At 39.4% G+C, this 26,589-nt stretch overlaps 2 protein-coding genes across 3 annotated transcripts in view; one reads left to right on the plus strand and one right to left on the minus strand.

The window, feature by feature from the left end:
• The window catches only part of PLPPR4 (phospholipid phosphatase related 4), a 28,382-nt gene extending 26,069 nt beyond the window's left edge, over positions 1–2,313 (minus strand). For both annotated transcript variants that reach the window (XM_079314284.1, XM_079314283.1), the window contains exon 1: positions 2,159–2,313. In XM_079314284.1, the coding sequence (XP_079170410.1) occupies positions 2,159–2,236 (78 nt within the window). In that variant the 5' untranslated portion in view covers positions 2,237–2,313. The remainder of the gene's footprint in view (positions 1–2,158) is intronic.
• PLPPR5 (phospholipid phosphatase related 5) overlaps positions 1–26,589 on the plus strand; it is an 89,337-nt gene that overhangs the window by 1,763 nt on the left and 60,985 nt on the right. The window lies entirely within an intron of this gene.

Consider the following 26,589-nt stretch of genomic DNA (forward strand, 5'->3'; position numbering starts at 1 on the left):
ATTCTTGTTAGTCTGACTGGAATCAGTGCGCATGTGTGCAAACGCGGAGTGGGAGTTCACAGGGAACACGAGCTACATGCTCCTTTCAACTATCACATGAACTCTTGTTACCCTTTCACCCAAGTGATTTGAGTACTCAACTGAGAAGTGGGAAATGGTTTCAAATCCTCTTGCTATGTAATGGGACTGGACTGATACCAAAAGGTATCCTAATAATGTTTAGGTTAAGGTGTATTGCAGCCAGTTTTTTCTCTTGATGTTGCTTTTACTTTTAAGTTCAAGAGCGTCTGGAAGTCTGCAGTTCAGTAATTAGAAATTACTCTTGGTGGGGAAAGGCTCACACTGGCTCTTGTCTGTTCCTGTGACTGAATAACATAGAAGTCTTAAAAGTTCATTAGGACACCTCTCTGTTAATTGAGGACTTTGACTCCCTCAGAGCAACTGGGTGTTGAAAAGATCTCCACCTGTTTTTAAATGAAGCTTGAAATGACTTGCTGAAGGAGCTAACAGTGCAGACCTGAGTGGAGAACTCGCCTGGATTATGTGGGAGCTGTAAACAGAGCTCAGTGTAGGTTCTTCACTGCTCACAGAATCCTTTACCTTATTCCTTGTACAGCTGCAGGGAGCTTCTAGGGAAAGGATATGTATGCAATCAGTATTACATAAGGCAACTCTTAAGAGCAGCAGGCATACACTTTGTGCTGTTGCTCTGCATTTCATCCCATCTTGCTGCAGGCCAAAGCACAGCACACCTAACAGCAAAAGTTCTGTTGTGTCTTGCAGGACCTCGACATCATTTCCAGCATTAGAGTCAGGCTGAGGTACAGCAACCTCCCTTCCTGTCTGCATTCCCAAAGCAGCAAAGAGAGCACAGCCTCCTTACCTTAGGGGCTTCTCTGAGCTTGACCTCTCCCTCCTATGCAAAGCTAATATATGGCACAGCAAGGGTCTTCCATCAAAGGGTTTTTCTTAAGGAGGCCTAATCACATTGATAGTATGAGCTTGATGCTTCCATATAATGATGCTTCTAGTCTCTGCTAAGCTTCCCAATTGGTGTAGCTTAGTGTTAGGTGCTGACCATATTCAGGTGCTTATAGAACAGAAACACCCCACTGTTACCCAAAATTCCTTCTGAGCCCAGCCCCCTTCTACCTTCTAGAGAACCTCCGAAGCATTTCAGTTGCATCTGACAGAAAATATATTTTGTTTTATATTTCACCCTATGTTTATATTTTTTTATATATAATTATATATATATATATATATATATATATAATGCTTTTGAGTGCCAGGAATAGTTAACTTACACTGTATTTTACCATTAGGTTGTTTACATTATTTTCACAATCTGTTTCCTATCCAAGTTAGGCACCTCAAAGTGCCTCAGGCTCTCTTCCCTGTGAGTAGGGTCACATGAAGCACTTAACTCATAAAACATTGTTACCTTCCTCTTTTTGCTGTGCCATTAAACAAATCCACATCACAACGGTTTCTTTAAGCTTAAACTGTGTTTAATCGTGATCTTCCAGAAGTACCCAAGTGACTGTACTTTCCAGGGAGGCTAAGTGCCTCCGAGTGACACACCAAGCAGCCAGTGTCTCTGCAACTCCACCTGCTACCAGCTGAGCAGCCATAGCAGGTTTTGCCCTAGAAGATGTGCTGAGAACCTCATTCTGTTTTCAAAACAGACATTTTTAGCTCTGATAGAGGAAACACATACTCCAGGGGTCAGCAAAAATATATCAGTGATTACCTATTTGAGAACATTTCTATTTTTCTAAGTGCTCCCTTATGAATGTGATTTTTTTATTCTATCAAAGCAATGCAAACGGCATTTGCCTGGAACCCAGCCCTTCTTGAAACATGTCTTCCTCCCGAGAGGTTCCTGTGCACATAGCCCGATTTAGTTAAGCAACCCTTTGATGTTCTTAGAAAAAATTCCTGCTTCGGAAGGCTCGAAAGATGAGATTAATGTACGCCTGCTCCTTATAGGGAGCTCTGATGCCGATTTTGGCGATGCAAAGCATCACGTAAGGGTTCTGCACCAGACGGTGCGGACAGCGCACCGAGGCGAACTCTCTCCGCGGGCGCACCGCGTTCTCCGGATCGGCTCCGCGCCGCTCCCCGCGCCAGCCCGCTCGGCGCAGCGGCCACTCACCTCCACGAAGTAGAAGCAGGGCAGGAGGGTGACGCTGTCCTTGGTCACTTTGCCCTTTTGCCGCTCCTTGGCGGACATGCTGGCGGGGCTGCGGGCGGCGGCCCCGCGGCCAAGCGCAGCCCCGGCCGCTCGCAGCCGCCCGCCCGCCGCGGGTCTCCTCCGCCCGCCGCCGCCGCGCCGAGCGCTGCGCCGTGCGCGGGGCTGACGTCAGGAGCTGCTCGGGGCGGGCGGGGGTCCCGGCTTAACCCCTTGGAGCCGGGCTGGGGACCGGGGCCAGGGGAGCCCCGGGCGGGACACGCGGGGCAGCTTTGGCTGCGGCAGATTTGTGCGCGCCCGAACAGGTTTGAGACACCTGAACGGGATCCCGGCGGGCATCGGGCTGTTCGGGATGCTCCTTGTGGAGTCTGCTGCGTTTATCTTGTTTCTGGGAAATATTTTTTCTGAAACAGGGTAGTAGAACGTTCCAGGAAACAGCATTCCTATACAACCAATGTTCTCTTCTTGCAGGTGTACTTTTTTTGAAATCAAGATGCTAATGACAGCTCACCTCAGTCTTAGTGCCAGTCAGGGGGAGTAGTGCGACTGGGACTGAGCCAAACTGAGCTCTTCAACCCCATGTGCAATACTGAGGCATGTGATTTCTCTGATCCGAGAAGGATCTGGTGCAGTTCCTGCTACAGTCTTGAAGAGAACAGAATTAACCTGAGCAATTGTTTCCATGGTGAAATGTGCTAAGATCCTATTTATGGATCAAAGTTTGCAGCCTTTTCTCAGGCAGGCTCCTGTTGATGTCAATGAGAGGTAACCTGGATAAGGCCTGCAGGAATTCTGTGTACAAGATAGCATTTTCATTCTCTGTAGCTCATTAATAAGGTCTGCAAAAGTTGACTTGTCCCTATAAGCTTATTCTTGCATTGTGATGTTCAGCTTTAATGTGCAAGGAGAGAAGTGACTCAAGCAGTCATTGTTTATTTCCAGTCTTTCACCTTTTGGGGGAAAATGGGAAATTACCTGCTGTTCTTCTTCAGATGGTTGTTAGTATTTTGGCTGCTATGGCAATGGAGGTGAAGATGCTCATCAGCCCCTTGTCTTTTCTAGCTGTTCTCTGTTCATTTATCCAGAGTGGATATGCGAATCCATGCTCTCCACTGAGTAGACAAGCTTCATGAGAGGGTAAAATCAAAAATGTACTTCATGCCTGCAGGCAGATGTGGAAGGCAAATCTGTAGTCTGACTCCAAATCATTGAAAAAGACTTTTCAGAGCTGCAACACATGTTGCCATACCAACACATATTCTTGTCTTAACTCTGCTAGGAAAGATTTACAGATCTGCTGCTGGCTCAGGAGTCAGGGCAATTGTTGGTAACCTTGCAAAAGGCAGGTCAGGGACCTCCAGGTGGTGGAGGTAGCCAAGGGGGTTACTGGGAACTGAGGAGCTGTGAGCAGAGGAGGTTTCTGTCTGTCTGTCAGCACTGAATTCCAGGAAATTACTCTGAGTGTTATGGGGATGTCCAGTAGTGGTTCACACCCATCAGTACAAGTCTAGCCTTTAAATAAAAGAAGTCCCTTTTTGTTAACTTGGTGGTGAATTATCCCAAGTAGAACAGCAAGAGTTGAGGTGCTGATGTAAGATTTTGTACCTGCCAAACATGTAACTGTTATTGGGGAGAGTAATGGGTGATACCACTTAAATTGCATTTCCTGTATCAGCCTTGATTGTGAAATCATGAATCTGGCTTGAAAATAATCAGTACATTCTAATAAAAATTATTCAATAGTACTTTTTCTGCCTGTTTCACACATGCTTCATTCTAGAGCATCAGGGGGATCAGATGCTGCTCTGGTAAAATGAACCAAAAAACTCACATTATGATGTAACTTTAGAAACTGGAAAAATTCCTCCTATAAATTAGATTTTATCATTGGACTGCCTAAAGGTCAGTTAAGAGTGCATTTATGATAGATACAGTGAAACAAGTAGTAGCCAGCTTCTATTCTGCACACTCACTATAAAGATGTGTCTGGTGGGAAGGATACCATGCAAGCTGTGTGACTGCTGTAAGGGCAGGAAGAGTTGTGCTAATTCTCTGTGTTTGTTTCATACAAAGCTAGGCTCTTCTATGGGTTATATATGGGTTAGCTGAAGTAGTTACTTTTTGTCAGTGGCAGACCTTGCCACAGAATCACAGAACATTTTGAGTTGGAAGGTACCCCCAAGGATCATCAAGACCAACACTTGGCCCTGCAAATGATCGTTTCCAAGAGTCAGACCATGTGCCTGAGAGCATTGTCCAAATGCTTCTTGAACTCTGCCAGGCTTGGGGCTGTGACCACTGCCCTGGGGCAGTCAAACACTGAGAAGGAAATGAGCCTTCCTCCTGGTATGCACAGTGACCACGTTCCAGCCTTCATCTTTAACAGACCCTTGGCTAACAGTCCTTATTACCCGTAGGGTTCTGAGTCCGCCTGCTTCTCCACTACACTGGAGGTTTAAGCTCCCAAAAGTCTTGAGACTGTAGTATTTCTGGAAACAATCAGTCTATCTCTTGCTCATTCACTCAAGTACTGGGTAGCCTGCCCACTTCTTCCTATATCTCCTTCACCTGGTGACACAGCTCCTCACCCACAGCATACCCTCTGCAAAAGAACTGTTCCTCATCCCCAGCCTCACAAAGAGGCACCAGGCACTCCTGGAAACCTGTGACCTGGCCAGCCTCTGTCAGCATGCTCTGGCATGGCTGGCTCAGTGACTCTTGCAGCTACACAGGATTCTAGTCCAACAGAGGAGAAGGCTCATCAGTGCCTGAGCCCAGCGTGAGGCAGGTCTATCTGACACTGGTCTAAAGGTGACATTGATGGACAAGTATGGACATGTCTAGGGTGCATTTCCCACCATTTCTCTGGGCTTTCACTCAGGTCCTCACTTGAGACTCAGATAGAACAACCATTCTCAGGAATAAGTAACCAAGGTACAGCTAAGATGCCACTTCACCATTTCTGTTGTGTTGCCAGCAATGGATTCCTAGCTGCCAGTAGGGTTGGCAATAAATTTACTCATAAATTGATAGTAAATTAAACTCATTTCCCCAAGTCTAGTCTGTTTTGCCCAAGACAGCAACTAGTGAGTGATCTCTCCTTATTCTTGTTTTGACCCATGAGCCTTTTGTTATATTTTCTGTCCCCTCTCAAGCTGAGGAGGTGAGTGATAGAGCAGCTTTGGTAGACACCAGGTGTTTCTCTAGGGGATGTTCACCATGAGTGTTTATCCATATAATCTCCTAAAGGAAAATGTGCTGGTGGTGACTAATTCAGAAACACCTCCTGTCCATTTCAGTCATGATAGTCTTACAAGAAGGTGTGGTGATGTGGTACTTACGAATGCATCTGTGTGTTGGATAGTCCTATGTACAGGATCTGCACTATTCCTCACAGCTTTTCCACCTGCCTTCAAGCAAACTCTGAGAAGTGTCATAGAACGTTAGCATAAAGCATAAAATTGTTTGTTTATGCTTTGCTTCAGCAAAACCAATCAAGTTCACAAAAACATTTAAAGGAATTGGGGAACTAAAAGATGAGATTCATAGATGTGGACAATAGGCCTCTTCTGACTCATCTAGAATGAGTTTTTAGGAGTGATTTATTATTCCATCAACAGAAAGAAAACTTGGCAATCAGTGGTTGCTGCTGCTGACTGCAAGCTGATATTTTTAGAGCTCAGTTTGACCTAAGACCTTGGCCCCCTAAAGCATTGTTGGTGAAACTTCTTTAGGTGTAGAAAGCACCTTTCTTTGTGCTTTTCAGGCAGACAGTAGCTGCCACATGATAGAAACATGATACAAAATTCTTTTCCAATGCAATCTCGTGTGTTGGCAAAGTTGCAGTGCATTAAATGTGACTGCAGGTCGTTGTCTCTTTGTCCAGGTGCTCTCTTCTCTCTGCAGCAAAACCTGCCTTTGCTCCCAGGCTTTGGTAAGTGCTGGACACAGGCAATGGCTGTGGTTTCACTGCTTCCATGGCAACAGAAAGCATACTGCAGAAGCGGGGACCAGTGTTTCTTCAGTGAATAAACCCACTTGCAAAAGCAGTATGAAATAATATGACGAAGATTAGAGAAGCTGGTGAGTCTATGGCTGTGCAGATTACCTGGTCAGAGAGTGGCTCTGGGCATTTGCAGCAAGCAGAAGTTTGGCCAGAGGCTGCAGCAGCAGCTGTAGTTGCTGGTACCCTTGCTTAGTAGCCTACAGAAATGGTAGTTACCATTGCTTAATAGCTTAAGGTAACCTGCTTTCTTCTGGTCACCACACAATTTCACCACACAAAGGCCACTTCTGGGGCTCTGTGCATGGATCAGGGTTAAATCATATTATATAGATAGATTTTGTTTGTTTGGCTGGTTTGCCCACTGAATGCAGAATAGATGATGTGAACTTCACATATTAAAACAGTAATCCTCTCTTGAGAAAGGGTGGCATATGGGACCTAGGCTTTGCTATGTGGAATTGACAGATGTTTTTTGTTCTGCTTTACTTGCCATATCAGAATTCAAAAATGCAGCAGTTTATGTTTGTAAATGTATTTTTTTCTTCCCCCACACACACCCCCAGTCCCTCAGGAAAATCTGTTAGGGGGAATTTCCTGTGTGTATTGAATTCACATGTTATTCTAAAGGTAAATCTGCCCTGAGCAACTGAGGGGATGTTACTTGTTTTAGTCATTCATTTAAAAGATTATTTTGGTCATAAGACAGATAAATTTTTATAAATATTTTATGAACAGGCTTTCTAATCTTTGGTGCAACTACATCAGTATAGTCTGTTATTTGGAGGAATAAAATTGCTGGCTTCTAGGAAAAAGCTCATATCAGACAGCATGGCAACATCTTTTCCAGCATCTAAACAAGGTGCCTTACATATGAAGCTGATAAATGCTATGAAAGGAAAAAATTATAGGATATAGCAAAATTGGATACCTGAATGGTATTAAGGGCATTCCCTTAATTATCAACATTTGCATTAGCTTTCTTCAAGTGCAGGATTTTTCCTTGCTTTTTCATGTTAGGGCAAAATTTTTATCTTTGACCCATCTGTAGATCCCGTGTTGGCAGCACATAGCTCTCTTGGATAGATGGCATGTGACAGCACTGGGACATTCATAGTGGAACAAGTTCAAAACATACAAAGGAGATGCACAGTGCAGATGGGAGAGTTAAATTCTGCTTTGAAGTTGTAATTGCAACAAGCAATTGTTCCTCTGCTATGCCTAATAATCTCCTGTTGTTGTAAAGCTCTGTCTTCTAATGTCTTTTCCTTGGCTGCTAGATATAGGTCACAGCTTTAAAGTAGCAGATGACTCTGAATGATTTCTGGCTCTCCTGCTGCCTTTTACACTGTAGTGTTTGGTTTGAAAAATGAATTTTGCATATTTTGCATGAGTCATGCTAAGATAATTTTTCTGAATCTGTGGCTTTAAATTCTATTTATGAACACATCTACATAGTATTTTGCAGATTTACATGGCTGTGCTTTCTAGCTTTAGGCAAGTTATGGGTTGCAAGCCATGTGGCTGCAGAAGCATAATGCTGGACTGTGGTTTGTATGAACTGCTTTCCCTTAAGACAGATTTAGCAACAGGCAGAGTGGTTATGTGGCTTTTTAGTGAAGCTTCCTTGTGGCTGGCTGGTGGTGAGTCTGTGTTCACTATGGACTGTGCCCAGTCTGTGTTTTCTATGTCTGTATTTCTATGCTGATCATGGTAGATTCTTGATTACCTGCACACGTCTCTATTTAAGATCTTATTTACAGGCATGAAGGTGTGAAAACGTCAGAATGTGAAAACCCCAGCCCATTTCTGGAATATCAATGACTCTTTAAAGCAACTTCGTATAGATATCAATAAAAATCAAATCTGGATTACTGTGTAATGACCTGTCATAAATATTTTGCTTGAATCTGGGCAAGTTATCACCAGCTGATTAGGTATCAGCCATTTGGTGCATGAGCTTGGGCAGAGAGAGGTTCAGCAAGAAACTACAGTCATGCAATTAACTGTAGAACCCATTTAAATGGGTTTAAATCCATTTAATTTCCATTTAAATCTAAATGTAAATGCTGGAGTGCCAGCAGAAATTCTTTTTGCCCTGCAGTGTGTATGAAATGCCATCTCCAAAAAGGAAAGGACTGGTATACTTGTCTGACATTTTCAGGACTACAATAGCCTGTTGATATTTATTAGTCCATCCCTTTCTAACCACTGCACATATTTGCTTTTCCACATAGTTTTGCCATATCCAAGGCTCTGATATCATGTTTTTTCAGCTTAAATAAGCACCTTCTCAAAATAGAGAATTTTTATGAAAAATACATTTTTCATACTCCTTGAGAAAGGCAAACTGCATGCATGACTTTGAGAAGGAAATTTAGCAAGTGAATTGTAACAACACAAGATAGTCTTTTTCATAGGAAGTAGTGGAAAAATATCTAAAGTACTAAAACTTGTGTTTTTTCAGAGTGTTCTTAGATGGTCCAGATTCAAAAGAGACAAAAATCTTTTATTTTTATGGTATTGAAGTCCAGTATTAACTTCCATATGAGTATATAAATTATTTTGTAAGTCTGTAATCAAAGTGCTATTTGTTGTCAAGGCCACAAATGAGGTAGCCTCACAACTGAAGAAAACTCCTGTCCTACACTATTAAATAATAATTTTCACTGTTAGTGAAACCAAGGCATAAAAACCTACCCCATATGTACATATGCACATAAATATAGGGGTTTTTTATTTACGAGGTCTTAAAGCAATGTGACAATTGAGTGAAATCACGTCAGCTAAAAATGACTGCAATTCACAATGACACTCAATATATATCAGGATTAATATTCATACTGTATAGCACCAGAAGACTCTGACTGAACTAGCAGAAAGGAGGAAACCATGAAATACTTATTTTATTATTTGCATAACATTTTTCTTGAAAAAAAATCAACATCATCAGGCAGCAGAAAAACCGATTGTCAGTAAATGTTTGAATAAATGCAGAAATAGCACAGTGCAAGAATCAGTCTATCATCTTGTTGGAATAAAAGTGAATAAAAACCTGATCTGTGAATAAGTAGAATAGAAATATCTAAATTATAAAAAATAGTTGAATCCTCCCGGAGACAGTGTTCTTTATAAAATTAGCACTTGGGCAAAAATATAAGAGGTTATACAATAATTTTGTACCTTGGTTCTGGAATGTGAGAGTGAAAAGCTGTCAGGTGGCTTTCAGCCCCCTTGTGATGATGCTCAGAAGACTGTTAAAATCAACCATTGCTGAATTAAACGTGGAAAAGTCTGTTAAGAATGGAAATGTAGATGTGAACAGTCAACAGGTGCTCACCATAGAATTATCTTGCTAAAGTTCAGAGTGCAAAGCCTGAACAGAGTTGTAAGGGCAACTGTAACAATAAATATCTATCATGTAAGTGGGTGATTCTCCTGGTACAGTTCTTAATCTCTTCTGGCTGGAATATCCTAAACACCTTCAAGCCATTATGAGTTCTCACTGAATTTTAAGGATTGTAACTATTAGATGTAACTTGCAGGAAAAAATGAAGATACATGAAAGATACAAGATGATTTTGCAACACTGCAAGCAGAAGCACAGATTGTGTATGCTTGAGCTGTGTGGTCATGGCATGGTGTGGCAGTAAGTTCTTGTTTTGTGTAGCTGCTCCAGTAAACACAAGCAGTGGGATAGGTAGGAATGGGGAAAAACAGGGAACTAGACATATCTTATGGCTTAATGAGTGCTTTCAGCTTCAAATTCTTCCTTTCAGCACCTGGCTTTCCCTGGGTGGTTGCTCCTGAATTTGACAGATTCTAGAATGGAAATGGTATAAAATCTCGGAAAATTAGGGCTCAAAGTGTTACCTAAGATAAACCAAAGTACCTCAAATGTACTTTGACTTTGTTGCCTGAATAACAAAGCTTCCATCCTGTGCAATTCAGGAACACCAAACATTATAGTAAATATAACTCCTGCAGGCCTCTGCTTTGTAGACTGGCTGGTGAAGAATTTTCCTGCTGGCCTTATATTTCTGCAGTGTGTCCCTCAGCCTAGAGAAATGCCTCCAAATGGAGATCTGACATCTTTGTGGTTTTGTAATATCAGTGTAAGAAACCCTCAAATGAGGGACTAAAGCTTTACTCATATGACTTTGGAGGAATTAGTTTTTATTATTGATTTTGTAGATGCATAGAGAGGAGAAGCTGTGTAGCCCAAATTCAGCTGCCATTTCCAGGGAATTCCACCCTGAGGGGATGCTTTATGAATTAGATGGTGAGATCTACAAAAGGGGAGAGGCTTCTTTTAAATGCAGTGGGAGTAAATGGCTTTTATGGACAGACAAACAACTGTCAATTAACTGAGGAGCAAGGAGCTGTGCATTGCCTGAGGCAGGAGATCACTGTAGGTTAAGGGAATTTTTAGTGATTTGCTTTATTAAAAACTGTATTGAGCTAAAACTTCATCCAAACACTTGCAAATCCATGAAAAATAAGGCATTCCTTCTTGGAGATATTACTTTAAAAGGCCCAAAGCATTTTACATACTAGGATTTCAAATTGCAGCATAATTAGAGACCAGAAATCCATTAAAATCTGTTTTCCTATTGTGGACAAAGGGATGTCACTCTGACCAGTTTTCAGCAGTATCCTTGAATTGCACTGAAATACAATTATTGATAGCTTTAATCTAACTCAAATTAAAAAGCAAACTGTTGAATTTTCAAAGAAGGAAAACCTTACAAAAATGTTATTAATTCCAAATTAAATCAAACATGAAATAGTGTAGTTTTATTAATCTTTCCCAGGAGTTCATTTATGCTGATTGAAGGATTTATTTGTTTGGAGTTTAAATGTCTTTTAATAACAGAATGTCAATATAAGTACTTACTTGGAAAAATGTAATTTTCATGTGGTTTTCATTGCTATTGTTTTCCTTCCTGCTCTGGTAGAATGCTTTCTGGATACAAATTCTAGTGATAAATAGGGAAGTGTGACCAGTGACAAATTACAGGTCTAAACCCAAGGAAAATAAATGAAGGAGGTATTATTTTCATAACTGCTTAATACTTGATTTCAACATGCTTTGAATAGGCTCATCTGTCTATCTAATGGCAATAATTTATTTTGACTATTTTTTTCTACATTTTCCTGCTTTGGTAACAGAAAAGTTTGCCATTTTGATGTAAAATTCTACATTTAGTTGATAATAGTTAACTAAGAGTGTGGGAATCATTCCTTTTGTTCACATTGGAATTTAGTTCAGGTAGTCTGACCTGCTGTTAAAAGACCAAATGTTATAAATTTCACTATAGTAGAAGAAGTAGGGCAAGTAATCAGCAAAACTTTCTTGTTTATGTACTGCAACTTGATGAATATGCAGATGAACCCTGTCACCATCTTTGGCATCAGAGGAAAATTGTTTATGTGTCCTGGATATCATCAGCTAGTTTATTTATAGCACAAAAGCAAAATTAAAAGCAATGAATGCCCTTATCATCTAAATTAAGCAGGTTAAAATGCTACATTTTAAATTGTTCTGAAGTCAAGATTGTGATCATTGTTAAGAGGATGGAAAGTATTAACATTTTCCCAAGATTTAAAGTGTATCCATCCATCTCTTAATGGATTGGTGGCTGGAATAATAAGTATTGATTTGTCTTGAGATAGATGTGTGAGGTTTGGAGATTTGATGTGATGTTCCAGAAGCAGGTATTACTGCCCACAATATGCATTACATATTCCAGTATTTCAGTTCTTTCCACATGTTTTTCTATGTCTGCAGTTTATTTTGTGCTCTCTTAGATACTGTGCATCTCTTGTTCATATCTCTTTCACATATTTTTCCCATTTTCCTTGCCATTTCATCAGCCCAATCCTATGACTCAATTCCGTATAAACCTTTTCTTTCCTTCTACTTCAATGTCTGGATTGCTCCCTTTTCTACAGTTTTTTACTTTTCTTGCCTCTCCCCATCCTCCCTTCCTTATTGTTTTTTGTCATCCAGCTCTTCCTGTCTTTCGTTTTAAGGTTTTTCACCCTCCTCTTTTTACCTTTGGCATATCTGTTTCCAAACTCATTGCACCTCTCTCCATAGTGCTCCAATTCTTTGTTCTTCCCTATCGTGCTTCCTCCTGTGTCCTGCCAACCAACAGCTCTGCTTAGGGCAGTAGTTATTTGAGACAGAGAGCAGAAACCAGGAGACTGAGCCTGGAAGTGAAGAGCAATATGACACCCTTCTTTTTACTTGGACCCATGCCCTGTGCTTACCATACCCCTTGAAATATTACCTGTACCCAGGTCACTGCTGTCCAGTGGCACCTTGCCCTGCTCACCGGCCGAAGTGATGCTGAGGAGCTGTCCAAGGTATGGCTGCCACTCCCATCTGTCTTGTCCCATCCTGTTTTGTCCTGCCCTTCTATCTCTGTCCTTCAGCATTTTAGCATGGAGCTTTTCAAGAAAGTGACTGAAGGTGTAGCCAGGAAGCCTTTCTCTCATCCTGGTAACTCCACTGCTGTCTGTGGGGTGGTGTCTGTTATCTGTGACCAGCTAATAGAATCCAGGATAGCAATCTCAAGGTGCTGGAGTCAGTAGGATGTTGCAGTGCAGGCAGCTCAAACAACACTTTAGCTGGGTAACATAAGGAACACAGTGGAAAGCCTTATCTCTTATTGCAAAGTTTGGCAAAAGAAACATGCAGTTTATGCATGGAGATAGAATCCCAAACAGATTACCAGTGTCCTGCTTCCCTAATCCCTTGCCTAGTTAGATTTCTCAGATATGCAGATATGTTGTTCTACACCAAATTCATACCATGCAATTTGGTTGTTTTTAAGTACTGGGAAATGCATTTAAAATGTTTTGCTGTGCTTTGCTATCAATATTGTGAACTGACACCTAAGGACACTTTTCTAGTCTGTTGATCCAACCTTTCATTTAGAATATATGTAACAGATATCTGGTGTATCAAAGATGTGGTGAGAGATATTGACAGGTACAGGGGATCAACCTTCACCTCTCCTTGTTCAAACAGGTATTTGTTTTCATTAGCATTCTCAGGTAATCTTACTTCTTGCCTGAAATATTTTCATCATCTGTTTAACAAAGTAACATCTCTACAGGGGGGATTAGGGAAAGTTTGTCTGGTGTTCAGTTTGCTTAATTTGAGCATTTTAAAAATTCCTTGTGTGTATTTAGTTTGTTCTTAAGAGGTTCAGTTTCTCACTCATTTATGCGATTCTTTCCAGGAGTGATATTCTCAAAACCTAGAAAAATAGGGTTATAAACTCACCTTCTAAAAAGCAGAAGGGTGGCATTGGCACAGAATATAAAAAGTTGTTGTTTCTGTCATTAACTTTTTTCCACAGTTTTTTTTTTTTTTTTTTTTTGTCTTTCATGAACTGTGCTGAAGTTTGTAATGCATTTGTAAAATGGAGTAATGTCCTTTGCAGTGTTAGGAGATGGTATGAGTGTTATGTAAACCAAAATTAATTCAGTACTGTGAGGCCATTTGAAGGAAGTCTGTTGTTGTTATTGTGGGTTACTGTAACTGTAAAGATACTCAGTTGGGTGCAATTTCTAGCAACATCTATGGAGTCCCCTTCCCAGAGGAGCTATGGGACTCCACTACTGCCACTAGAATTAAAAATCAGGTGTGATAACAAGAGGTTCAGCCACTCCCCTGTCTGATCTGTTCTGGTCCCACTGTCACTGAATGACAACACAGCAATTCTTAGCTCTTCTGTGCCTCCATAAGAATTTCCAAATAATATATAAAGTTCTTCTAGGAAACAGTGAACCCGAGGTTGTGACTTCCAATGGTATTTTCCATGGCTGGTGTCTTTTTTAATGCAATCACACATTTATAATGACACAATAGGACAATTTTTCACGTAGAAATTTCACAAAACAAGAAATAAGGGTTGTTATTATTACTGCTGTTCTATGAATTCTCTCACAGATTTTCCCTTTAAATGTAACACATAAGATTATTATATGTATGTAATAATTTATCATCTTTTACTATATTTAAATTCTCAAGTACTTTCTTCCTCAATATATTCTGAATCTCTAAGTAGTCTTTTAAAATGTAAAATACAAAAGGCAAGAAATAAGAGTTGGTAAAGAAAAGCTGAGATTTTTTTATATGAATCAGCTATTTTCCCAATTATTTCCTATTATGAAAATATGGTGAACTAGTAGTGTTAGTGTAATGATCAAATGTCTTGGATATCAGTTCTGAGTAAGATCAGCATTTTTATTTTGGAAAATGTTGAATATGTGAGAAATGGGATCTGATTCTTGAGCAGTGGTATAAAAAAAAATTATAGTCACTTGTGATTTATAAAAACTATGCCTAAAAACATACCACTAGCATGTAAGAAGAGAAATTTGCCATGTGAAGTGTAGTACTTCTTTGTGGGTTTTCACTTCAGGAGTTGTGTGACTCTGGGGATAGGACAGAGGGCAATCCCCACATGGCTCTGTAGTTGAAAGTTGCATTGATTTAAAGCTCACACCTGCTACCACAAAATCTATAAAAAATAGGTTGCTTCATAATAAAAAGAAGAAAGAGCATTTTTCTGAGTTATTTGCTACTAGTTAACCCACCCAAGAAAGAAGAATTTCAATAAGTTACTGAGCAGACAGGTGCAGATTACACCTGACATAATGGGACATGTGTTAATATTGCATTAAATGCAAAAATGAAAAGGAAGTATTCATAGCTGTTCCTCACCTTTGACTTTTTCCACCTCCTCAACCTACACAAAGTCCTGGGAGTGAAATGCTACTTCAAGTGCTATTTTTATCTGGAATGGATTTTACAGTAATCAGTATATCAGGACAACATCATTTCCCTGAAGAGTTTTTCTGTAAACATTGTTGAAAAACAGCAGTTGCTTGCCCTCACTTCCAGTCTCAAGTGCCTAACCTGGGATGGAAGAATCCTGCTGAGTTCTTTGCTCCAGTGAATCCTCACCTGCAATTAAATGCTGCAGATGGCTTTAGTTATTCACTTACACTTGATAACATCAATGCCTTCAAATGATATTAACCTACCCCCTGAGCTGTGCTGTTCTCCTTCTGCTGGTTTGTGGGAGTTGTTGATGAGAATTGGGCTTAAGTAACTTGTTCTGTACAAGTGCAACCAGGATGTGTGTGGAAATGTTGGGTATTGCTCACGTCAGATGCTAGAAGTTTCACTGCAATGCCTAAAGGAAACCTTTACCTAATCTTCAGTTAGTAATTCTGCCCTCCAAATTTTTAGACAATTATTCTTTGTTTAGTGCCTGGGACATTAACAGTATTTAGCAAAACAGCCGAAATCCTTTGAAAATGTGGTGCTTAGTAAAGGATGTTGCTGAGCAAGAGCAAAAAAACTAAAAATGTGTGTTTGGTTCCTTCATGTTTTCTTAGGAGATGCAAAGAAATAAAGGAAATAATTTTGTCACTATGGTTAATGGAAAGTACCCAGTATTTCAATACAGGTAATCCACCATGCAAAGCCTGAGTATTTTAATATGATCACTTTTTAAATTAGTACTGTATTGCACTTAAAAGGAAAAAATCTGGGCCCAATTGAAGGTAAAGATTTCAATCAAATTGTATATTAAAGTATTTCAGAGGATCTGCACTCCTTTGTCTTTCTAAAGAAACAGCTAGTCAGATGTTTTGTTTTTTATGTCTCTTCAGACTATACATTACAGAAAGAAAACATTACCAGTTCAACAAACGTGTAGAGCTCCATGTAGTAAAGGAGCTGACTTAGTATGTTTATAATACAGAAGAACATTTGGAACACTTTATAAGAACAAAATACTAATTCCCTTACAGTGTGTGTTTTAGACATTTATTTATTGTATATTTTAGGTCATACTAATTTTAAAACTTGAAGTAGACAGAGGACCATATAAGGTCATATTTCTCTGAATACCCTGTGTGCTTGCCCCAAACATGAGAACTGGGAAAACTGGGAGAGTTGCTCTGAAGATGTAGCATCAAAGGGAATATTTACTTTGAAATATATAAAGTTGTCTTCATCTTCCTCTATCAGGATTTCCCCCCTCCTACTTGAAAAGGCAAGACTATTTTGGCACCTATAATGCAAATTTCTCAGGGATATGTGCTGTGATGAAAATACATAGGGTTGTCTGGAGAAGAACTGCATTTTATAATTTATATAAAACCTAATCATGCTGGAAAGAAAACTGGTCATTACAGAGTGTTTGATGGTCAGTTGATTTTTTTTAATGCAATCAGCTCAGCAGTGCAGTGATCTGTGTTTAATGAAAGTAGCTGTGTAAGGAAAAAAGGACTCATGGTAAAACTGTGTTAAACATCTTTCACAGAAGAAAAGAGGGTTAATTTTGCTGCCTCCCCAGTGAGATGGGTACTGTAGAGTTCTTGGCTGTCTCATGTTCTGTTCTCCCATTCTTTGTCCAACTACTCTCTCCCTTAGTGCTGTATTCTTCCATGTCTCAGGGAGGCCACAGATATCTGGGCCAGATATTTGGGCACAGATTAATTCTGCCCATGTTTAGGTACTCAGTGCCCAAGTTTTCCATGTAGTCAATGGGAAGAGTGTATGTGTTCTGTGAGACAGAGGCATCTCTAGAAATCAGTTCAGGCTTTAGAAGGACTTAATGTACTCCCTGAGTTCTTTCGTTGACTTTTGGCTTTTGTAGTCAACAAGTTGTAGCTGGAAGCCCTTAGCTGAGGTACTTCAGTTAAATAACTAAATTTGGACAAACCTAGGCCTTGGTATGTACTTTATCCCTCAGGTTATGCCAGGGAAAATGTGTCTCTTAGAGTGTCGGGCTTAATTTGAAAATAATGCAACCCACATATATAGCACTGAACTAAGATCTACTGAGAGTTGCAGTCTTTAGAATGTATCTTCAATTAATGTAATGTCAAATTGTGTTTGTGGTGGAAACACACACATATGACATTTCACAGGAAATATGAAATCACAAGCTGGTATTTCACTGAGTAGACTCTTCCTTGTTACAGCAGCTTGTGTTTGTGTAAAAGTTTATCTGCACTGCAATTGTGGAAGCACAGCAGGCAGCACTGATTTATTTCATGGCTCTTTGCCCCATCATGTAACTGCTACATTAGGCTCAGGGCAGAGACCTTCTTCCTTGTTCAAAAATGGACCCTTTTGTTGCCCACAGATTTTGCAGGGATAAAAGGTGTGATAAATCTGTGGGGGTTAAACTTCTTGTCTCTTCTCAGTAGGAGCTGGGCTTTTTAACTGCACTCTAACATTAAACTCCCAGGTATGGACTGCATTCTATGATGCAATTTCAGAGCAGAGCTACATTTGCTCTGAAATACCTAATGAACTCTTACATTTCTTGCTCTGTAATAGAGTAATGGACTCCTTAAAAATTACTGACTTGGTCCTGATAGTTTTCTATTTAAAAAGGAGAAGAAAAATTTAACTCCCATTACCACAGAAACAAAGCTAACCAAAGAAGAAAATCTGCATGATACGGCACTGTGTGTTTTTAGCACCCCTCATCCTTAGCTCTAAAATGCTAATTTTTGATTTCAAATTGGTGGTGGTGTAATTAAAATAGACATTTTTACTGGGGTTACATACTCCTTCTTTTTACAGTGCCATGGTATTTTAACATATGATACTCTTAAGTTCTGAGAGTACTAATGTACTATCTTGTGAAAAGCTGTTATGGCTATATTCACAGCAAGTCTCATTTGTGCATATAACTGTAACTAACTATAACTATAGATATATATGTATGTATATACTGTTTTTTCATGGCCTACTTCAGATATCTCTATTAACAAAAAACAGACAAAGAAGAATAGGAAGACACATTTTAAGAGTGGTGTGTTTCAATTCTTTCTGCTTCAATTTAAATATATTTTTTTAAATAAATTGAACTTTCAGTCCAAGGAGTGAAGAACCCCTCTTTATACTTGGTTAAAAATATGCAAAAATTCCAGCAATCCCTAAATTCACTTCTGCTGCAATGCTTCTTTCTAACCTTTTAAATTCAGCAGGAAAATAAATATGCAAATCTCTCCTGTTAATAGTCCAAAGAAAAGGGATGTTGACCATCCCAGGCATTCCATGGATACAGCTGCCTGCTGTTTGTAGCCTGCTCAGAATTGTGTTTCTGCAGTTACAGTTGTGATATTGGGGCATCTTCTACCTTAAATTGGCTCTTCACAGCACCAACAACACTCTGCACCAGTATTCTGTCATATTAAGGGGAACATTAGAGCAAGTCTCTTTCCCTTTGAATTTTTTACCTTCTGAACAGATGATTTGCCACATGTGTCACTGAACATCATGAGAAGTAAAGTCTTCCTATTTTGGACAATATTTCTGCTAGAGAAAACCTTCATCTTCAGGGTATAAGTCGCAAATTGAGAATTTCTCAATGTGAATTCAGCCTTGCTAGAATGTCTGTTAGGGGTTGGAGGCTTGTTTTTAAAATAAATACTGAAGAAGAAAAATATTAATAATACAAGTTATCCCATACGCAAAATTCTCTAAATTTGGATAAAGCTGAAAAGGTTTATTTTCAAGTGGACAATGGCATAGGGAAATAGGATAAAGATCTTAAAAGCAAAAATATGTGAAATTCAGGTGGAATATCATTGCTGCTCTAGAGTAAATACTACAAAACAGTACAAAATATGTTAGTATACACTAAATTCAATGACATTTTCTCATGGGGGATCAATATATCATCAGAGTCCTTGGGGTCTTCTTTACAATTACAGCTACAGACAGCTTTCAGTTCAGATAAAGTGATGTCTGCCTCTGTAACTGCTGCATCTCAGCTGTGCATACTGCATGTGAAGGTTGTCCACCCATGTACTTTGCACTCCTTTGTAACTTTGCCCAGTTTCCTGGGTATCAATTCATATTCATATTGAAGCACTTGCAATTAGTCTGCTTGTTGGAGCCTTGAGAATAAAAATGGGAAGTGAGGGAAAGGATGTACATTTGTCCTCTATTGTACAATTAGCCTCTACTGTACAATTAAGGGCCCGAACACAATCAATAGGTGTACCACTAACTGGATAAAGCAGACAGCACTAAGCACAAAAAACCTTGCTCTTTTTTTGATATCTAGCAATGACTGTAACAAAAAAAGAAATAATAATTTTTTTTATTACCTTCTAGAGAACATATATTGGAAGGCACAATATAAATGGTGGGGTGTAGACTGAATATGCTTGTGAAGAGGGTTTAATTTAGAATTCAGCTGATCTACTTACAGAGGCACACTTCAGAAGCAACTGTATTGCAGTGAAGGGAGTAATCCCAGCACACACTCAAAATCAGGCCAGTCACATTGCTTCTTTATTTCATTTAGGCTCTATTAAGTAGCTGTTTCAATTTTTTTTGAGGTGGTATTATCAACAACCTCAAAGATAGTACTGATGATCAGTACTAAGGCTCATTTTGGCTGCATTTGGCTCCTTCATTGTTTTTCTGTAGCCTAGAAAGCACTCAGTGAAGGAGAAGATGGAAGCAGAGACTGACATCCAGGCATGTTTTTTAACAGCATCTTTAATAAGAGAGAGAACAAGTATTTCACTCTGTTCACTCAAGCAGAAGCAGTTACGATATATCACTAATGCAGAGTGCCCGGGCACATGAACCCAGGCATGCTTTCTGCTCCGCTTTTATCTGTGTGGTGGAGATCGCACTGAAACAAAAAGGACATGAGCCATTTTATTTCAGTCTCTGCAGCTCCTCAGTGCAGGACCACCACAGATCTTTTATTTTTTTTTTTTGTTTTGTTTTTTTTCCGTAGGAAAAAAATTATCTCCATACGATTGTATGAAGAGAAACCATGCAGCTTATCTATTCTTTCAAGCCGACAAATAGCGTAGGCTGCGTGCAGGCAGGTCTGTGCTGGCTGCGCCCTCAGCCCGTGCGCTCCCCGCCCGGAGCGTGTGCGGCTGCGGGCGCTGCGCGGGGCCGGAGCCTCTGCCGAGCGCTGCGGGCTCCGCTGCCTTCCTGCTCCTGCCTTTCCATGGCGCAAGGACATGGCAGCAGTGCTTTTACCCGGCTCTTGGGCTGGGGGATCCGTGCTCAGTGCTCAGTGAGGGCGGGGATGAGCAAAGGGAGGCTGCCCGAAGAGCCATGGGCCCGGGCTGGGGCTGCGGGGACGAGCGTGGGCGGTGGTGGCATTGCCTGGGTCACAACAGGAGTGGCACCAAGGTCCATGTCCACCCTGAGCCCTGGAGTCCTGGCAGTCAAACGGGAATTCTGCTATGGGAGGCAGAAGTCTGCTGTCTTTCGAGCATAATTGATTTATAAAAATCAATCAACAGTGATTTGCATTGCTCCTTGCTTAGCTGTGAGGGACTGCCAGTCATGTGTGCATAATCCTGTTTCAGTTGGCACCAACAATTCCTGTTGGGATTTTCCACTGCCTCGACACAGTGTATTCTGAAGTGACTATGCATCAAACTTGCTCAGTCAAAAAAAAGACTCAAATATTTGGCTGCTTTTTTTTTTTTTTAAATTTATTTTCTAGTAAGTTAATGTAATGTAGAAGCAGTCACATGCTATTTTTGTCCCATTATTCCTCTTGCTCCTGGCAGCAGCTGTGTGCGGGCAGGCAGCCATCGAGAGCAGCCTCTCGCCATGCTGCCCATTGTCCCGACTCTCCCCGCCCAGTGCTCTGCCATGCCCTGCCTTTTCACTTCATTGCCTTTTTAAAATACTTTGGGTACCTGATTTTCCTTCAACACAAGCATTTAATTCCATTAAAAGCATGTTAAGGTAGTTTGTTTACATAAATGCCTAATGCATATGGATAGTTCCTAAAGACTCTTGTTACTTTGTACCTGCTTCTATTAATGTTGACTTAACAGGCGTAACGAGTAACTGATGTTGCTAAGGATGGCAATAATTTTTAATATTTTAAATTACTTAAAATTATCTATCCTCTGGAAGAAATTAGCTAGAGATTGAAATATGCAGTGAAATGTTTTTTTAATGCATTGGGGAATTGAATATATTATAAGAACTCACATAGATGAAATGCTGATTAGTATTTAGGGAGACTAATTATAGGTAAAGATTGCTCTGCAGAGCAGAGGTTGATATGCAGCCTTGCTGCATCTACAGAAATCTTAGAGTGCAGGACATACAAGAGACTACCTTTTTTGAAGTCAGGTACATGTGTATTTGTAGGGCTTACAAAGTGCTTTTTGTATGCAGTGTGATGGATTGGTATGTAAATAAGGATCCAAAGCATCACACAGCTGTAGCAAAACTGGATACAACTTCCCTGGAAAAATGGAGTCTGATTTCTAAGGGTGTTCATCTAACAGGATGAAACTGTGCAAAGCTTGCAGGATGTAAACAGGAAGGTTTTTGCTGATTTCAAGGGCTTCGTGAGCAGGGAATAAAATGTACTGGAAGGCAATATATAGGGTGGCTTTTTTAAAAAAAATCTATATTTGTTTATTTTTTTCAAGTAGGTTTTTCTGTTAATATACAGTTGCAAACTCACAAATCATTTCTGGATTTTGACAGAAGATACTTTCTGCAGTAGAGCTGTTCAATTCTATATATGATGCTTTTTCTTACTGAACTTTACATATATTTGCATGCACTGTAGCACCAAGAATGTTTAAGCCTTGAGGCTTAAAATGAACTCAGAATAGGAAGAAGTTCATCCTTCTACCAAACATGCATTATTGGAGTTAAATGTTTTCTGGAGCAATAGTGATTGTTCAGAAAGAATATAAAGCTAGATCAGTGTTTAGTCTTTTCTTACATAGTGTTTCCAATGTTTCTAAATTGCTATAGACAGCTAAAACTGAAAGAAATGTTGCTAATGTTGATCCACAAAACAGTTGCTTCCTTTCCACAAAATGCTCCACTGAAGGCATCTGGATAAATCTCTGAAGTATGTTAGTTTTACAAAAATGTAGAATACTACGTAAGTGTTTGGTAATATTTATCAGTAAAAGTGATAAAACATATTTCATTTTCCAGCCACCAGAAATTCCCTTTCATAAAGCCTTTTTCTCTGAAAATAGAAAAGGAAACAGCAAATCCAGTGAATGCCTCAGTAGTCAAAGCATTTCTGCTGAAGTCCCTGATTTATATTGATGTAATGCTAGATGGCTTAAATGCCCTTCTGCCTAACACAGTCCCTCACTCCAAGCTAGACACCCAGAATGGGATCCAATGAGACAGTTCAAAAAGGAAAAGCTTGAATAGTCACTAAAGTGAGCAAAATAGGCCATATGGACATACTCCTTCTGACTGCTTTTACACAATGATTTGGCCCACCTAGATTCTGCTTCATCCACACTAGCCCTTCTTATTTCTTTAGAATCTGTCACATCTTTAATTGTGAAATGTCATTTCACTTTATTTACATTTATATCCCTTTTCTGGTGACCAAGTTCTTTTTGATGCTGGTATCCTCATCACAACTGCTATTTCAACAAGGTTTCTCTCTAGACGTTCTTTTCCTTCACACAAATACTTTTCAGGTGTTGCCTAATGTCTTTTTTTAAACTATTTTATCTTTAAAGTCAGATTTTGACAGCCATGTCACTGACTCTCTTGATGGTATCAGTTAATATTGTCTTTTATGTCTCTGCTTGTAATCTCTTCCTTAAAATGTCTCTCATCAGAAAAAAGTCCTCTATTGAGTGGCCAAGCAACCCAGACCCTTCCTTCTAAGATTCGACATTGAGTCACCTTGCAGTTGATTTAATGCTGTATTTTATATATGTTTCTTCTCCTGGGTCTGGAAGAATTCCATTCAAGACCAGAGAAGGCAGTCTTTCCCATCTGGCAGCTCTTTGATCCTGATCTTTAGGAAACTTTGCAGTGACATTTATCAGCATGAAGTAGGATTAATGAATGCTTCTTTGCTCCCATGATAAGCTTGTGTAGCTCAGGACAAGTATTCTTGCTCTTGCCATACTATCTTTGCTTTCCTCCAGATCAGCTTTGACTACTTGCTCATAGACACTTCAATGAAAATCCTGGATCATTCACACATACCTGTTTTTTGTGTTGTAAATCTGCGTCTCCTCTTATCCTCTATTTATTTCTTTATCCCTTTTTTCATCCTTTTCTTGTCTCTGTTATGATTTTCTGTATAATGCAATTCATTGTCCTCATGATCCTGGTTATTCTCATTGCCCCTTCTTCTTCTGATGGAGCTAGCTGCTCTTCTTTGCCTCTTGATGTGCCTTCCAGTTTCTGCTTTTTATTTCTCCACCTTGATAGCACAGTGAGCTGTCTTTTCTCTTGTGTTCATGGCATGAATGGCTACTTTTCTGTGTCTCTGTGTTTCAGATCATCATTTTCTTCAGGCATCTACTGTTCTTGAATCTTCCATGATGTTCTGTCATTCCTCCTCCTTCATGTCCTTAAATCCCTTTTAAAGACTTGATTCTATGTACCCATGGCAACAGCCACTTCAGATTCTGTGACCAAAGCAAGCACTGAATTAATTCTGCAGTGCTTTTCTTGTTTACCACATCATATAAAAATGGGAGAGCTGATTTTCCTTACGTGATGACTCATAACTCTCCAGTAGAACTGATGTTTAAGCCCTTTTCTTTGGAGATGAGTGAACAACTCCCAAAGAACAAGTAATTCAGTGAAAGCAACCTTTTTTTTTTTTTTCCCTAGTTACCAATGAAACAGAATCTGTTGGATTTTTTCAAAGAGTAAATGTTGAGTGGTTCAGGGTGTGTTGAGCTTTGGAATATTCTTTGACAAACTTTTAGAGAAGAAAGTCAATGATGGGCACCACATACTTGGTAGGGTGAGGGAGGAAATAAGACAGACCAACTTGGTTAGCAGCCATCTGTCTCTCCCACAGACACTGGCTCTTGTGAATGAGTGACTGAACACATGTGGGACAATGCAGTAGGTTCAGTCTGAGGGGATGGTTTTGCAAATCCTTGGCAAATGCTTGTAGGAAGCTACAAGCATCCCTCAGTCAATAAGGACAGCTGCTGATAAGCTGATCACAGCACACTGAATGATAGAGAGCAGCAACTAATGTGTTAGGAGAACTGCACAGCTGCTACATGTATAACATATAATAGCAATGAGAAAATTAGCAGTGACATGCAGAAGTGGCAATGATACATAGAAGGACGCTTAATTAAGCAGGGGTGTAGGTGTATAAAGAGTTGATTGAACTTGTGAGATAAAGTTCTGGTGTGGTTTCTCATGGTAATAATACTAGAAAGAACCTGCTTATCTGATTATACAGATTTTGAAGACTAGTTCTTTCAGCAGACAACTCTCCTGCAAATAAGATCCATCTTGACCATCTGTTGCCAGATGGAAGTGTTCTACTTCTGAATCACTGGCTGCAATAACATGTTTAGACAATGAATCTTTCATGGTTAGATCCAAAGCACAAACACATATTGAGGTTATGTTTTCTGTTTACTTGGCCTAAAGCTATAGCATGGCTATATATTCTGTGCACGTGCTGTTAGATAGTAGATAGAAAATCCAGCAGTTCACATCCACCCTTAGTGATGTATGCCAGTTGCTTGAATAAAAAATACATAACTGATCATCAAAAAATGTAAAGACAACATAGAGGACTTATTTCACTTTTATTTTGATATCTGTAAATTTGTTTGAGGAGTTTGAATGATTCAGCATATGTGATGGCCAGTGTAGGCAGTGTTTTGGTATTCAGGCAGGCCCAGAATACAGTTCATCAACTCATATACCTTCACTTACAGGTCTATTCTTAAACCTCCCTGGTGAAAATAAAATTGCACTATTTTTTTCCTGAAAATTGTTTTCTGTGACTTTTTGGGATTTTTGTTGTTTATTTTTTAGTGAACAGAGAGTAGGAGGAAATAAAAAAATACATAAGCTAACTGGGAAGTTTACAATTATGCAGTAAAATTTTAAATTATTGCTGTTTTAATGAAGTATAAAGGTGACTAGCATGGTTAAGTTCTTTGAAGTTTAATTGTGACTTTTTGCACAATTTATTATGCACAAATTTGGTTTTATGCAGAAGTTGAGAACTGTCAGTGAATTTTATTTCAGCAGAAATAATACCAGGTTTTAGTCTTAGATTAGCTGAGTCTATTTGGCCTGAAGAAAATAGAGCAAACAAGTGGAATCTGAAGAAATAGCATATAGAGATTTATACATGCTAGCCTCCCTCAAGTTTTTCTAAATGGGAAAGAATTGATAAATTATTATTCAGCAATGTGATAGGAACTCTCATACTGCTGACATTGTGCACCATTTTGTTCTTGAAAAGGAAGAATGATCACTGCTCCCATCTGCAGTTGTATCACATCTTTTTGGCAATACAGAATTTGTTTAGATAGTCACATGAGGAAAGTACTTAATGTATTTTAGGATACAGTTGAAAGAAAAACAGCAGCTAAAGGCTGGGAAGAAAACTATTCCAGTGTATTCAGCCCAGCTCTCTAAAATCCACCATCAGAAATTCTGCAGATCAGCAGTTCCAGACAATTGGAGATGCAGCTATTCTTAAATACAAATTATTTTGTATTGTTTTGATACACATGTGATAGTGGTGACTCTATGCCTCTTCTTTGCACTTTTGGTGAACACTAGTGAAATTGACTTTTTCCAAAAATGTATTTGGAAATAGTACGTTTCACAGGCTGAGCTAACTTTTAATTAATACAAGGTGGAATTGACCTTTGCAACAAAAACAATAATGTGTGATATTTACATCTACTCATAGCTAATCAACATTACTCGAAATCTGAATATTTGGCAATTAAGAGAATTTTAAAAATCAGGACAGAAATGTCAATACTGAATAAATTTAGGGAAATCACAGCATGGCTTCACTCTGCTATAGTTTTCTTCTAATAATATAGTTAATAGTTAATATTATAATATTAATTATTAGTTAATTAACAATTAAGGTAATATTGTAATATTATAATATTAGTTAATTATATGAATAGTGTAATAGTTGATGAGACACAGAAAAAGTGCATTAATCAACTGGATAAATTTTATCAGCATCTGTCTGACATCTGATTCCAGATGATGACAGGCAGGTCAATGTCCAATACTCACAGTGGGCCAGCTCAACATCCACTGTAGGATAGTGGCTGGGACTGATCACTCCTGGAGCTAAGATCAGGAATGCCCAAACTGGAAAGAACTGAGAAAGTCAACTGAGCACTGAGTGAGGCAATGAACTGTGGGACAGAAGATTCTTATCCTATGTAGGTACAACCATGGATACACCAATCAAGCTTGACTCACCCACCACCTCCACAGCACTCCAGCTGTGCTTGTGAGGAACTTTTGCAACAGTAATTCTAATGCCATCAGTGTGCAATTAAAACAAATCCCTTTAAATTTGCATGTTTTTTTTGT

Source organism: Erithacus rubecula (assembly GCF_903797595.1).
Source record: "Erithacus rubecula genome assembly, chromosome: 10".
In the NCBI taxonomy this organism is placed as follows: domain Eukaryota; kingdom Metazoa; phylum Chordata; class Aves; order Passeriformes; family Muscicapidae; genus Erithacus; species Erithacus rubecula.